General features: G+C 37.9%; 1 protein-coding gene across 2 annotated transcripts in view; it reads left to right on the top strand.

Annotated features, from left to right (window-relative positions):
- The window catches only part of LOC143041440 (transmembrane protein 117-like), a 309883-nt gene extending 296457 nt beyond the window's left edge, over nucleotides 1-13426 (top strand). For both annotated transcript variants that reach the window (XM_076213310.1, XM_076213309.1), the window contains exon 11: nucleotides 11558-13426. In XM_076213310.1, the coding sequence (XP_076069425.1) occupies nucleotides 11558-11842 (285 nt within the window). In that variant the 3' untranslated portion in view covers nucleotides 11843-13426. The remainder of the gene's footprint in view (nucleotides 1-11557) is intronic.
- The last annotated feature ends 2327 nt before the right edge of the window (nucleotides 13427-15753 follow it).

The following is a 15753-nucleotide window of genomic DNA, read 5'->3' as shown; positions in this document are numbered from 1 at the left end:
ATTCTTCTTGCAATAGTTTTTTGTGTTTGTCTCTCTCCTCTGAATACACATGCGCCACGCGCGCACACACGCACACACACACACACACACATACACACGTATACACACAAACAAACATTCACACAGACACATATGCATGCACACATATGCACATACACATACAGACATACAAGTACACTATATACATTAATACATATATATATATAAATGCATATATACATATATATTATATATATCTATATGTATATATATATATATATATCTATATGTATATATATATATATTTATATATATATATATATATATCAACATGTATGTAATGTAACGTGTGTATGAATGTATCAGTTAGGCATGTTTGTATATATATATATATGTATATATATATATATATATATATATATATATATATATATGTGTGTGTGTGTGACTTCATATTTTTTTAAATGTATATATATATATATATATATAGTAAATGTATGCATGTATGTATAAGTGCATATATAAATGCATGCATATATATGTATATGTGTATACATGTAAATACATATGTATATATTTTTATGGGGATATAGACGTATGTATATACGTATTTATTCATTGTATATATATATATATATATATATATATATATATATATATATACGTTGAAGCATTGTGACAAGTCAGAAAAGGCGGGTAAAGAAGACACGAATTATAGTCCAAGTTTATTCCTGACTAGTTTCGCAAAAGCTTCTTCAAAAGATTATTCATCTGAGGAAACCTTTGCAAAACTACTCAGGAATAGAATATATATATATATATATATATATATATTATATATATATATATATATATATATATATATATATATATATATATAAGGGGACCTTGTGACAAGTTGATGAAGGTGGAAAAAGAAGTCACAGGTCTAGTTCCGACATTTTTAGTTAATTCCTGACCGGTTTCGCTCTATGCTTCTTCTGTAGCATAGAGCGAAACTGGTCTTGAATAAACTCAGAAACTCGGAACTAGACCCGTGACTTATTTTTCTACCTCCATATATATATGTATATATATATATATACGTGTGTGTGTTTGAGTGTGCTTTATGTGTATTATTACATATTAGCCCTCTGGTCAGTTTTTATTCTTCACTTTGCAATACAATAATTGGTTGTTTGCTGTTTGGCATCTCTTTCTCTCTCTCTCTCTCTCTCTCTTTCTCTCTCCGTGTGTCCCATTTTCTCTCTCTTTTTTTTTTGTCTTTCTGTAAGTGTGATTGTGTGTATATCTGTTAGATTGTCTGCATGTGTATGTCATTGTATATGCATGTGTGCGTGTGTTTGTCTATATGTTATTGTGTGTGTGTCTGTGTGTATGTTATTGTGTGTGTATGTGTGCACGCGTGTTTGTGTGTGTCCGTCTTAATCCCTTACTCTTTGTATCATATATTGTTTGATCATAAAATCTCTTTGTAACTTTATAATTCTCTTATAGTCTGTGTGCATACTATTTATTCTGACTCGTTTTTCCATTTATTTAAATCTCTGCTTAGGTAATTTCATTTATTTATTTGTTTATTCATATATTTTAACCTCCTTTGTAGCCTTTATCATTTTTGTGGATTAAAACTTTCACGTCGTGTGTATTGATGATTTGAGGAGTTCTTTTTTTCACGCGAATATTTATCCTTGACTTTCCTGGTTAATATATATATATATATATATATATATATATATATATATATATATATATATATATATATATATATAATGCAAGGTTGACCACGAAGAAAAACTATCAAAGCAGAGCGCTTTCGTGTATTCACATATTCAGTGCAAATAATACACTGAAGATGTGAATACACGAAAGCGCTCTGCTTTGATAGTTTTTTCTTCGTGGTCAACCTAGCATTTTCAAGAACACACGCTTCCAGTGTTTTTCCTGCATATATATATATATACTGTATATATATATACATATATATATATGTATGTACATATATATATATATATATATATATATATATATATATATATATATATATATATGAGAGAGAATGTGGGTGGGGAAGGGCAAACGAAGATGTGTTAGGAATAGAGTTTATTGCCCTAACGTTGCGACCAACTTGGTCTTCTTCAGAGGACTACAGCATTACAGACGGATCACAATTCTTATATTCGTAGTGAGAGGGAACCCGCCAAGGTATGAGCGTCATGTTTTCCCTTTGGCTAACGATTTAATTATTAGGACACTTGCTGCTTTCGAGAGGCATTTAAATCCGTCTCTGTCGTTGTTGTTCTTGTTGGCGGCGATATGTGCAGCTTCCACAGTTTTTCTCATTTTCTTCTCAAATCCCTCGTGTAGAATTTCTGCGTTGTTCCAATCAGGTAGATGTCCCTGGTTCGTCACCTGGACAAATGTGGACATCTACCTGATTGGAACAACGCAGAAATTCTACACGAGGGATTTGAGAAGAAAATGAGAAAAACTGTGGAAGCTGCACATATCGCCGCCAACAAGAACAACAACGACAGAGACGGATTTAAATGCCTCTCGAAAGCAGCAAGTGTCCTAATAATTAAATCGTTAGCCAAAGGGAAAACATGACGCTCATACCTTGGCGAGTTCCCTCTCACTACGAATATAAGAATTGTGATCCGTCTGTAATGCTGTAGTCCTCTGAAGAAGACCAAGTTGGTCGCAACGTTAGGGCAATAAACTCTATTCCTAACACATCTTCGTTTGCCCTTCCCCACCCACATTCTCTCTCATTTGTCTGAAATAATCTTATATATATATATTATATATATATATATATATATATATATATATATATATATATATATATATGAAATAAAAACACTTGGAGCGTGTGTTCATAAATGCGTAAGTAACCACTAAGAAAAAGTAAACTAACGAAGCAGAGCGCTTTCGTATAATTCCTTCTTCAGTGAATCTGCACTGAAGATGTAAATATACGAAAGCGCTCTGCCTCGTTAGTTTTTCCTTGTGGTTACCTTACGCATTTTCAAGAATACACACTTATATTGTTTTTCCTATATATATATATATATATATATGAATGTATGTATGTATATATATGTATATATATATATATATATATATATATATATATAACGTGTGTATGTTAAAGTCAGATCGAACATTTTTAGAAGCTCTGCTAAGGGATTCGAACCGTGACCTGTGCTTACATACGCATAGGCCAGGGCTCGAATCCCTTGGCAGAGCTTCTAAAAATTTATATATATATATATGTGTGTGTTTGTGCGTGTGTGTGTGTGTGTGTGTTGAACATGATATTCTTATGTCTAGATACATTATATCACCTGTTTCCCTTCCTTCTTTCAGTCATAGTATATACCAGTGTATGCTTCTTTTTTTTTATATAATAGCCCTTGTAAGATTTTTTTCCGAGGGGCCTGGGAGTCCAAAAGGGGGAGTTCTACACTAATGTGATGTACGAGCATTTAAACTAACTTTGCCCTATGTACAGGGTGATCAGTGTTTACTTTTCTCACAACTGCTTTGTCAAAATTTCTTCAAGAATGTTTACCCCCCCCCACCGTGCTTGTGCTTTGATGGTTGGTGTCGTTTTCTTCGGTATCAAATGTTGTGTTAAACGTCGCACCATTTTTCCAGTTTCCACTTCCAGCACCTTTTTTTCCTCACCTAGTCTAGGTTGCACCTTTTTTATCGTAGCCCTGTTGCATCACACTGCTTTTGCTGGAGTTGACATCTTTTTTTTTTTTTTTTTTTTTTTTTTTTTTTTTTTTTTTTTTTTTTTTTTTTTTTTTTTTTTTTTTTTTTTTTTTTTTTTTTTTTTTTTTTTTATTTGATGTGTATATTGTGTGTTGGTGAGGCTCCCTCATGGAACTCCACTGTGTTATTTACCACATGTCTTGTTGTTTGACATATTCAACGAATATGTTTCTTTACTCGTATATAGACCTATATTTCTTCCCCCTGTTATGGGGTACTGTTTTGTCCAGTCAATATTCTAATGACTTTAGAGTTGTGTTCGTGTAGGGCTACATATTAGGGGGGCTAATGGGGCTTAATCAAACCCCGATGTACTAGTCTAAGCTTAAGCACAGACTGAGATGCAGACGACGGAGCAGAGAAAAGGCAGACTTCCTGTTGCTGAATTGAAATACAGTTTGAGCTTCTCTCTCTTACTTGTAGTGTTGAGGAAGTACATCTAGAAGCATTTCAACTGAGAGAAAAATTCATACTGCACTTTAATTCAGCAACAGGAAGTCTGCCTTTGTTCTTTACTGTGTCGCCTATGTCTGCTGCGTCGCCTGTGTCTGCTGCGTCGCCTGTGTCTGCTGTGTCTGCTGTGTCTCAGTTTGCGCTTAGGCTTATGTGTTTGTACTACAAGGACCGTGAGGTCTACTGGGTGCGGCGGGCGCACATGCCTCTATGCTCTTATTGAAGGGTTTCGATAATTACATTATGTATATGGATGTAACAACGTCCAACTCTATTGATCCTCGACACTTATGATTACATCAGTTGATACTTAGCAAAGCACTTGGTCAGATGACGCGTAGATAGTGAGAGTCTCTTTCGACATTGGAATGTCCTGTTCGAACGTGGCTTGGGCAGTCATGAGTCATGACGTGAATGAACTCAAAGATACAGGATGCACCCCTACGGACTAGAGGTACGCAGCTGATCACTTTAATCTTCTACTACTCCTTGAATCTCTACTATTTCTGTGACTCCACGTCTTCGATGCGATACTATCCCTCTGGATAGAATCGCTGACTATTGCTGACAAGATACTCTACTTCCTGTCCACGACAATCGTCTCTCGTATGCGGTACACTGTCAAAGGCTTTCTTGAAGTCCATATACAAACCGTTTCTCCAGGCGTCTCTGTCTTTCGTAAGGTCTAACTAATTTCTCTGTTCGGAATACATTTATTTATCAATTTAATTTCATTTATTTCTTGGTGTTTGGTCAATCTCTCCTTACTATTATTCTAATTATTATACTTATTATTAATTTATTCATTACTTATTTGCTTATTAATTAATTTCGCTCTAAACGCTAGTAAGAGCAACTTCCGGTGTAGTTCCTCGAGTTTTCCTAATTCCCTTTAAATGAAATCAGTAAAATAAATAAAGTAATATTTTCCGAATTCATTATACTCAGTGTTTCTCAACCAGGGGTCCGCAGACCACTAGGGGGGTCACAGAAACCTAGTAAGGGGTCCACGGGACGGGAAATTCAACATGTTACAGTTAATCCTGTCATGGCTCTCTCTCTCTCTCTCTCTCTCTCTCTCTCTCTCTCTCTCTCTCTCTCTTTTTCTCTCTTTTTCTCTTTTTTTTTTTTTTTTTTTGACAACACAGTGGGTCTTAATCGAGATGTTCTCTTTTTCTAGTTTTCCTCTAGCAAGTTTCATCTCTCAGATTGGGCCGATGATTTGTATGATATAATATTTATATCACTAAAGGCTTAGAAAAAAAGTGACTATCCTATCTTATCCCGATAACGGGGCCCCCCGAATGTAGAAGTCGGTGTAAGGGGTTCACAAAGCTTGGAAAGTTGGGAAATGCTGAGGTTACAGCTTACTAAAGTTTGAGTAGCTTTGCATCATTAATCCAAAGTTCCTTCCTCGCGTTTTTCCATCTGCTTCTTCCACGTCATCTGTGGTTTCTCTGAGCACTTGTTTGTGGACCTTAATGGCACCCTTACGGACCATGGTCACGCTGTTTTTTTTTTTTTTTTTTTTTTTTTTTTTTTTTTTTTTGTTTTTTTTTTTTTTTTTTTTTTTTTTTTTTTTTTTTTTTAATGATTGGAGAGAAACCCTGAAAGTATTTAACGAAATAGTTATAAATTCCGAATCTCTCTCTCTTCAGTAACAAAACTTCACTCGTAAATCCTATTTGCTCTACATTACCACCATTGCAGCATTTTACCTCTTCTATTCCTGCCCCACAGTTCAAAACCAGATCATTTTATCATCTTAGCGTTCTTCATCACGTGATATGAGGCTTGTTCCTCTTTTGCTCTCTGTTGCCACCATAAAATCCTTTTTACCTCTTCTATTCCTCCTCCATAGTTTAGAACCAGATAATTGCATTATCGTAGCGTTTTGCATTATGAACAATTAAATTATGAAGCTTCTTCCTCTTCGATATCTGTTCCTTCCATGAAATCCTTTTTTACATCTTATATCCCTTCTTAATATTTTAAAGCCAAATCATGTTTTTATCGTAGCATTCTGTATCACAAACCCTTGTATTATGAGGTTTGCTCCTATTTACTATCACCACTATGAAATCATTTTTAACTCTTCTATCCCTTATACATAGTTTAAATTCAGATAATTTTGTTAGCGTAGTATTCAGCATCACAAACTCTTGGATTATGAAGTCTGTCTTTGCTATCTATTACCACCATGATTTTTTTTTTTTTTTTTTTTGGCTTCTTCTACCCCTTTTCCATAGTTTAAAACAAGATGATTTCGTTATCATAGCATTATCATAAACTCTCGTATTAAGAGGTTTGTTCTTCTTTATTTTCTATTACCACTATGAAATCCTTTTTAACTCTTCTATCCCTCCTCCATAATCTAAAAACCACATCAGATTATTATCGTAGCGTTCTTTGTCATGAACTCTTGTGTTATGGGTCTGTTCCTCTTTGCAATCTATTGCCACTAATAAACCCCTTTTTGTCTCTGCTCCCTCCACACTTCTAATGATTAGTTTCTTTCTACAACGTACTCGTATTTGAATCTGCCTACATCTATATCTACTTACTTTTTCTTTACTATTATTATTATTAATATTATTACCATTATTATTGTTGTTGTTGTTGCTATTGTTTTTATTCTTATAATTCCTTCAAAGTTTTTTCCCTATAAATCATGTGCATGTACGTGAATATGTATATGTATATGTACATGTACATGTGTGTGTATTGGCCACCATTGTATACACATATACATATATATATATATATATATATATATATATATATATATATATATATATAAAGCTTAAGGTAAGTTAAGAATGATGCAAGTCTAAATCTTAATCTTGTCTAATTTCACACGAGGAAGTCTTCAAAGCCTCTACGAAGTTAGACAGGAATTAAAACTTCTTAAGTCATGACTTGCGTTCTCCTTCACACACACACTTTCACCTGATGATCATAATGTGTCAACAGACACACACATATACACACAAACATACGCGCGCGCGCATACACACACATACACACACACATGTGTATATATATATACACATATATGTATATATATATGTATATATATATATGTATGTATATATATATGTATATATATATATATATATATATATATATATATATATATATATATATATACATGTATAGTATATATTGTATATGCATTAACATTTACATGTATAGATTTGAGTGTGTGTGTATTTACTCTTTGTACATATGTATATTAACATGTACATATATAGATTTGCGTGTATTTACCTAGTTGTAGTATATAGGATAAGAGCTATACTCGTAGGATTCCGTCTTGCGTGTATTTGTGTGTGTGTGTATGTGCGTGTGTGTGTGTATGTGTGTGTGTGATTAATCACCTTCAAGTATGAAACCTGAAGGGATTTACTCTGTTAATCGGTGGTTTTTGTCCTGAAGTCTGAGAGCAGGTAAGTTTGTGTTGCCAAAAAAGAAATGGCCATCAAGCGCACTACGTACCCGGCTGACATGTATGTGTTGCATGTATGTATGCATGTATATATGTATGTATTGATGTATATAGATATATATATATAATATATATTTATATATATGTATATATATATACAGTATATATGTGTGTGTGTATAATATATATATAGTGTGTGTGTGTATACTTGCATGAGTGGGAGTGTAATTATGCCTTTTGACTTTGGCTACCTCCCTTGTAAGGGGGAAAAATCCCTTGGTATATGTATGTATGTATATATACATGTGTACCCTATATAATTGTGGTCGGGTGGGTAGGCGCTCGTGTGCGCTTGGGTGTGAATTTATGTGGTTGTGTGTAAGTTTGTGTGCGTGTGAAAGAAATGTTCCGTGTGTGTTTGTCTATCGTGTATGCATGTATGTGTATGTGTGTGTTTATCCTTGTATATATAATTGTGTAAGTATTTTATTTTTGTAGTCATGCCTGTTTACCTAAAGTATTATGTACATACATTTAATGCCGCCATTGAATCAATCAGTTATGATATAATAATAATAATTATTTTTATTGATAAGGGAATATATTAAATCATAATCCTATTTTCAAATTCATTTTGATAAATGCATTCAAATAAGCGCATGAAAGATATGTTACTTGTGTTTATTTCTTATATTTGTTGTCAGCCTTGCCAATAATAATGTCTTGGCCTCTGATTGGTGGAATCTTGACACATCTCGTCTCTGATTGGTGGAGAGGTGCGACTCAAGCAGCCAATGATCAAGACGCCTTTGATTGGCGAGTGTAGATATTTCCAATAGTGTGGAATGCATTATCAAGCCCCGGGGGCCCAAGTTCTAAGAAAATTGAGCAACTCCTTGGGGCCCCCTGAGTGACCAAAGGGCCCCTAAGCAAGCATATGTTTCTCTCTCTCTCTCTCTCTCTCTCTCTCTCTCTCTTTTTTTTTTTTTTTTTTTTTTTTTTTTAGAAAGGACCCCTGAAGTCCCTCACAATTTTATTTTTCATCTTTTTTCTTAATTCAATGACCATTTTTTGGGGGGAGGTATGTAAAGGGATATCATAACAAAGAGAGAGCCTAAAGATTTAGAATTTGCAAAATTTCCCAAAATTCAAGGGCTTCCAAAACCTAGACCCCCAAAAACTAAGGACTTTCTTTAAAATCCCTGAAATCCCTGAAATCCATGGACTCCCAAAACTCAAAGACCTCCAAAACCCAAGGACCCTAAGACCCTAGGCCTCCAAATCCTAGAACTCCCAAATTCCAAAGGCCCCCGAAAGGCCAAAGCCCCGAAAATTTCCCCAAAACTCAAGGGTCCCCTAAAAAAATCCAAGGTTTCCAAAGCTCTAGGATTCACAAAACCAAAGACTCCGAAAGCTTCTGCAAAGTTCAAGAGCTTCCAGAATCCAAAACCTCCAAAACTTACCCCAAACCCATGGGCCCACTCAAGGACCCCCAAAATCCAAGGTCCCTGAGGCTCTTGGATTCACAAAACCAAGGCCCCCAAAACTTACCACCAAATCCATGGTCCCACTCAAGGACCCCCAAAAAAGTATGACTCCTAAGCTCCTTACCCCAGAAAAGCCTTAAGCTTTGTATTGATCTTGGGACAAACCCTAGTTGGTCCTTCCGTCAGGCGGACCCCACGCTGAAGAGTCTTGGCTCCGGGGTAATAAAATCTATTGACGTTTACCACAATTATGTGTAAGGCTACTGAAGAGTGTATTCTGAATATAAGTCATCCATGAAACTAAAATCTTTTGCTGTACTCGGCGACCGAGTCACGAAGCAGATGCTAAGTTCAGAGACATAAAAAAAACATCATGAGCCTTTATTGACACGTACTTTACCAGGCACTAGATAAAAAAAACGTAACAAGGGAGACGTGGTAGTAACAAAGGCTCCGCCCTCACATGGTGTTTGTCTTAATAGACTTATCGGCAACTGCCAGTTACATAAATATTTGAGAGATCTCGTCATCTGATCTCTGTAGGGATTCCATTGTCATAATGACAACTTCGCCAACCGTGTAGTTAATGAATGGAATAAACTTTCCGCAGAGGCAGTGCAACGTAGTACAGTTCGAAGTTTCAAGATTCATTTAGATAAACAGCATTATGCTGTAATGCCTGCCATTTATTATATTTTATTTTATTTATTAATTTATTATCATTTTATGTATTATTATATATCTGCTTGTTTATTATTAATAATTTATTCTATTCATTTACTTATTTCTTTATTTGTTTATTTATCTTTTTTCGCATTCGACCTAGTTATGGACCAAAAGGTCTCCTGTCGGCATGCTTTCCCTTTGTGATACTCTGTAATGAAATCGGCTGACGGCAGCTGTATCAGGTTCGAGTCTAATATAAGCGCTAGGGAGTTAACCAGGTTAAATTTAACCCCCCTTGGTTGAATAAAATCGCCTGATGACAGACGGAATAAACATAAAGAGAATATAGTATATAAAATGGGTAGAATCACTTGACGTTAACCAAAAGAAAATATATAAAGCTCGTCGTCGTAGCAAAGGATTTTATGAAATGTAAACTTAGGTTTTTAATGTACACTTTAGTTTTCAATGGACATTTAAATTTTCAATGTACAGTTAAGTTTTGAATGGACACTCAAGTTTTAAATGGACACTTAAGTTTTGAATGGACGCTTAAGTTTTCAATGGACACAAGTTTTGAATTGACTCTTAAGTTTTGAATGGACACTTAAGTTTTGAATTGACACTTAAGTTTTGAATGAACGCTTAAGTTTTGAATTGACACTTAAGTTTTAAATGGACACATAAGTTTTGTGTGTTGTTACATTTTGGACATTCATACGACAAAAGTAAATTTAATTTTCAAGTCCAGCAACTGCTTTGTAAAGACATCTCAATTAACATACAGTTGTCTCTATAGTTAACTCAATTAAAAAGAAATGCGTAACTATGATCATTGTTGATTAATAATGGGGATATGTAACGGGTTAAGGGGTTATCACATTGAGCTATTTTTCCTCCGATTGCTGGAGCAAATTTGCAGCCCGCAGCAGCTTTCTGATATGCTGGAGGAAAATTAATTTCCTTCAGCATATCAAGTGAGATTCTATGTAAATTGTAGAGAAAACTAAATAGTTTGCCAGAGTGACTTGACGGCGGAAAAAGTGCTGGAGGTGGGTGGTGGTACGTCCGATTAATTGGAGGTTGGAGGAAGAATAGCTCAATGTGATAACGCCTAAGAATGGTATCGTTTAAATCATTATGGTGTGGCAGTCAAAGATGTTTGAGGCTGTGATGGCCCAATTCTCTCTCCTCTCTCTCTCTCTCTCTCTCTCTCTCTCTCTCTCTCTCTCTCTCTCTCTCTCTCTCTCTCTCTGTCTCTCCGCCTTCATCATCTCGCACCTGCAAGACTTGAGGAGGACTTGAAGCTCATCCTCAGCAGAGACGCTAAGTCTCCAGCCGAAGGACCTTCAGATCCTACGCAGACTCCTCCTTCTCTCCTTTCAGAGTCAAGCTACCACGCCCACTCTTTACCTATTCTAGATTATATGAATAAGATCCTGTAGGACACCAGAGTACAGTAGCTTGGTATGATGCCCGTGTAGGTAAAGGATGTCTTTAGGCTAGATTCCTAGAGTCCTAGAGTCTGAGCACGAGATGGTCGGTAGATTTTGTTGATGACATAATGTAAGTCTTTATCAGTGATCTCCTTTTTCTTCTGGATTTTTTTTTTTTTTTTTTTTTTTTTTTTTTTTTTTTTTTTTTTTTTTTTTTTTTTTTATGACATGAGCCTCTATAAGTGACCTTCTCTTCTTCCAGACCTCTCTAATCTCTTCACCTTTTTTTGACTCTCCTTCGACAGGACGGCACCTACGGAGGGCGACTCAAGAAACGCAAGAGATCTTCCTGGAGGAGGGAGAGGAGATCCGGTAGAGAGTCCTACTACAGGGACGGTTCCTCCTCCACCAACACCACCACCACGAGAGTCTCCTCCTCGACCAAGTCGCCCTCGGCGAAATCCTCCTCGTCCTCTTCTTCATCCACCAAGACGTCCTTCTTCTCCTCGTCTTCCACCACCTGCCTTACAGCCACGTTAAGGAGCAAGAACCGAAAGAAAACTAAGGATTCAAGGACCACGAACTTGTAGCGAAGTACCTGTGGAGGAGGAGGAGGAGTCGGTGATGATGATGATGGGAAACATCGATGTCGAGAACGATGATGATAACGAACTTCGGTGCAAATTTTAGTGTTGGATGTACCTAAGTTCAGACGCCTGTGGTACTAATCATGGATGAGAGTGATGACGATGATGATGATGATGATTTGAATTAACGTCGCGAAACTCCCCTTATCAGGAGGCTAGGACGGTGCCCCTCACAGAGGGACTTTGTAGCGTGGGATTGAAGGAACCATGCCCTTGGTTCAACTCGCCAGTGGCATGGGTTCGTACCACCGTCACCTGGACCTCCGCCGCAAGTAGCGACGCTCTAACCTGGTCGGCCAGCAAAGATCCTTAGGATTACGGGGTTTGGTGGTTACAAAGACGATGGAAGTGGAGGACCTAAGACTACGAGGAGTAGTTCCTGCCGAACTCAAAAGGAAATATATGTATAATCGTTTTCGAAGTGGTGGTAAGAGTAGATTACTTGTACATAACGCGGAAGTGCTGTTGTACTACGTGGTGCACTGTATGTTAAGACTACTGTGTTAAAGGTATGTAAACAAGAAGGCGCGCTGATCTTGGCGATGTAATCTGTGATGGAGTCATGGGTAAGAGGGCCCGTATGCCTTGAATGTCAGGGCGCTTTTTTGTCGATTGTACATTTTGTGTAAGCAAGCATACATATACATATATATACATATGTATGTATATGTATATATGTCATGTATGTAAATCTATATTCCAAGAACTTGAAACATGTTTGTGAGGAAAACGGGCTGTGTGTTCGTTGTTGCATTTACTCCTTGTCGTTCAACTTGCGCCGGAACCAAAGTCAAGAGGATCCGAACGCAGTTTCCGGGGGGTGGAAACCGAAGAAGAAGAAGAAGACTTCGACAGACACTGTTGTGGCGAAGTCGCGCCTTGCCAAGCGACCGCGATGTCGAAGTTCCCCTTCTGGAGACTCAGATCGAGGTGCTTTCCCGAAGAAGAAGAAGAACTTCAGAAAGTTCCCTGTGATTCTGGAGACTCGGAACTGGATGTTCTCCTGTCGAAGAAGAACAAGAACAAGAAGAACTTCGGGAACGTCCCTGTGATTCTGAAGACCCAAATTAAGGTGCTCTCTTGAAGACCTGCCATATTTCCCCCCCGGCGAAGAAGAACTACTTCGGATGTATGAAGGCTGGTCGCCATGTTTATTGATCTGCAGTCGGTCACTGAATTCAGACATAACAGAAGTGGTGTTTCCTGAACACGCCCAGACCACACCTGTGCCCGTAGTGCTAGCACGGCCAGCTCCTACTGCTGCTGCTACGCCATCAGGTATTTCTTGAGCAGCCGTGAAACATACTGTCTTGGTAGTGTCGCTCTACATTGATATGTGTTATCTACGTGTTGATGAAAACGGCAGTGATGAAAAATAAAAAACGCAGCACCAGTGACTAGCCAAAAAAAGAAGAAACTAAAGAGGGCGTTTGAATTCTCTTTAGGCTGCTGTAATTATAACAACATTAATAATAATAATATTAATACTAATAATAATAATATTGATAGATATTTTACTACACGTCAACAGCGTAGGCTAGGTCATTTCCCCCCCTCCCCACCTCCCCATCATGGCTGCCCTTCTCCCCCCCTCTCCCCCCCTCCCCCTATACCAAAGGAGCGACACGTATTCTTATCCACCCCTGACCCTCCCAAATATAAAAAAAAAGCTTCTTAACGTTTTTGCAAACGTACAAGAAACGTTTTTTCACATCGTGTATTCATTAACGAGCGGCAGGTCAGTGTCAAGTTAGCGGGTAATGAAGTTAAGCGAGTTAGCGGGTCAGGAGAGTACCACTAAGTCCTGCGGGCGGTTGCCTGACTGGCGCTTTAGTCTCGGGCCCTGTTCACACTAGCGGTTTGAACCGCGGCGTTTCAAATACATTGTAAGTTAATGGAGGCTTTCACACACAACCACGCATTAGTTTTTTCGTGACTATGCGTTACTGCCGCGGTTTCCGCGCGGTTCAAACCGCTAGTGTGAACAGGGACCAGCAAACGTCCACTGTGATGATCAGCACTTCGTGACAGAAACCTGAAAGATGTATGTGTACAGATAATTCTCTCTATTGAAAATCTCTCCAATATTGGGAATTTCTCCAATATTGGGAATTCTCTATTATTCGAAATTCTCAATTATTCGGAACAAAGAATTCCCGGCTGTTAGAAACAGTCTGATATTCTGATACATATTTAGAAAAAAAAAAAAAAAAAAAATTTCGTCCCGAATATTGGGGATTTCTGAATTTTAGTGATTCCCCAGAGAGAATTTTGTATACAATATATATATATATATATATTATATTATATATATATATATATATATATATATATATATATATCTGAATAGAATCACCCGTGACAGTGATGTCGATCAAATAATTGCGACTGTGGTCCCCGGATTCGAACCTGGGCTCGTAAATTCTCACTGCCGTCACCTTACCGACTGAGCTACTGACCCTGTAAATATATATATATACCTGTGAATGTACTTGAATGAGTTTGCGGTATTTACTGCGAAAACATTTCCACTAACGTAGTGACATGTTCAGAGATCGCAAAAGGATTTGAACTCCCGCAACTGTGCGTGCACGCGCGTGCGTTAACGTCGCTCAGGGCCGCGGACTTCCAGAACCGCGCGGGCGAGCTCTTCGCGGTGGACCTCGAGGGAAAGGAAGGTCTTCGAGAGCTCAGTTGGTTGTCAAACTCAGCCTACTCCTCTTCCTCCTCTTCTGGCTTCTCTTCCTCCTCCTCCTCCTCTTTTTCCGTATCTTCCTCCTCTTTTTGCTTCTCTTCTTCCTCCTCCTCTTCTGGTGTTCTTTTTCATCCTCCTTTTCGGCCTTTTCCCCTTTATTTGTTTGCTTCCTCTTGCTCTTGCTCCTCCTCATCTCCCCCTTCCTCCTCTTCCTCCCCTTCCTCCTCCTCTTTCTCCTCCTCCTCCTCCTCCTCCTCCGCTTCCTCTTCCTCTTGCTCCTCTTCATCTTCCTCTTCCTCCTGTTCTCCTTCTCTTCCTCCTCCTCCTCCTCCTCCGCTTCCTCTTCCTCTTGCTCCTCTTCATATTCCTCTTCCTCCTGTCCTCCTCCCCACCTCCTCCCCTTCCTCCTCCTCTGCTTCCTCTTCCTCTTCTTTTTTCCTCCTCCTACTTCTTCTTGACCATTCCGCGCATGCATACAACACATGTTACACTCCACCTACTGACGTCACACATCCAACCTCTCGCGGACCAACTGTCACAGGTGCCAAATGTCCCGCGCCAGCCCGGGAGTGAGTGTCACTTTGCAATTGCCGAAGGACTCGTGGCGACCTAACCTGACCCGTGAGACTTGTTTATCAGGGTTTGCAATATGTGGAAGGTAGGATCAGCTGTTCTCTATCATGTCCTTATATGGTCATGTTGGTAAACGTGGTGTTGTCAGTATTTCCGATGTTGAAGACCAGTTCGTGTTTAGATGTAATGGAACAATCCTGACCAGTTTTCCCAGTAGAATATATATATATATATATATATATAAAGAGGATCCTAATATCTTATGCAATGTTTCATATGGACGTTCATTATTGAATATGATAAGTTGCATTATTGGATTACCCTGATACGTGAGCCCACCTTCGGCCTCTTGATTAAATTTTGTTTCCATTTGCGTCGTGAAAAGGTATCAGAAGTATCAAAAAGTATGCAAATGATATGTGTTCGTTTCCATAATGGGAACTCTGGTCCTGAAGGGGGCGTTTGTTGTGGATTTTGCCAATAGTTTTGTTATTGGCTGTCTGCGTTTCGTACACGTCATCAGTATCAACCTCATAGGGTCTGTGTTATCAGCTGTAATTCAATATATTACGTATGAAAAGAGCTC

The sequence above is a fragment of the Oratosquilla oratoria genome, chromosome 31 (assembly GCF_046742065.1).
Source record: "Oratosquilla oratoria isolate Oo_2021 chromosome 31, ASM4674206v1, whole genome shotgun sequence".
Lineage (NCBI taxonomy): Eukaryota > Metazoa > Arthropoda > Malacostraca > Stomatopoda > Squillidae > Oratosquilla > Oratosquilla oratoria.
This window is presented reverse-complemented; position numbering and strand designations above follow the sequence as displayed.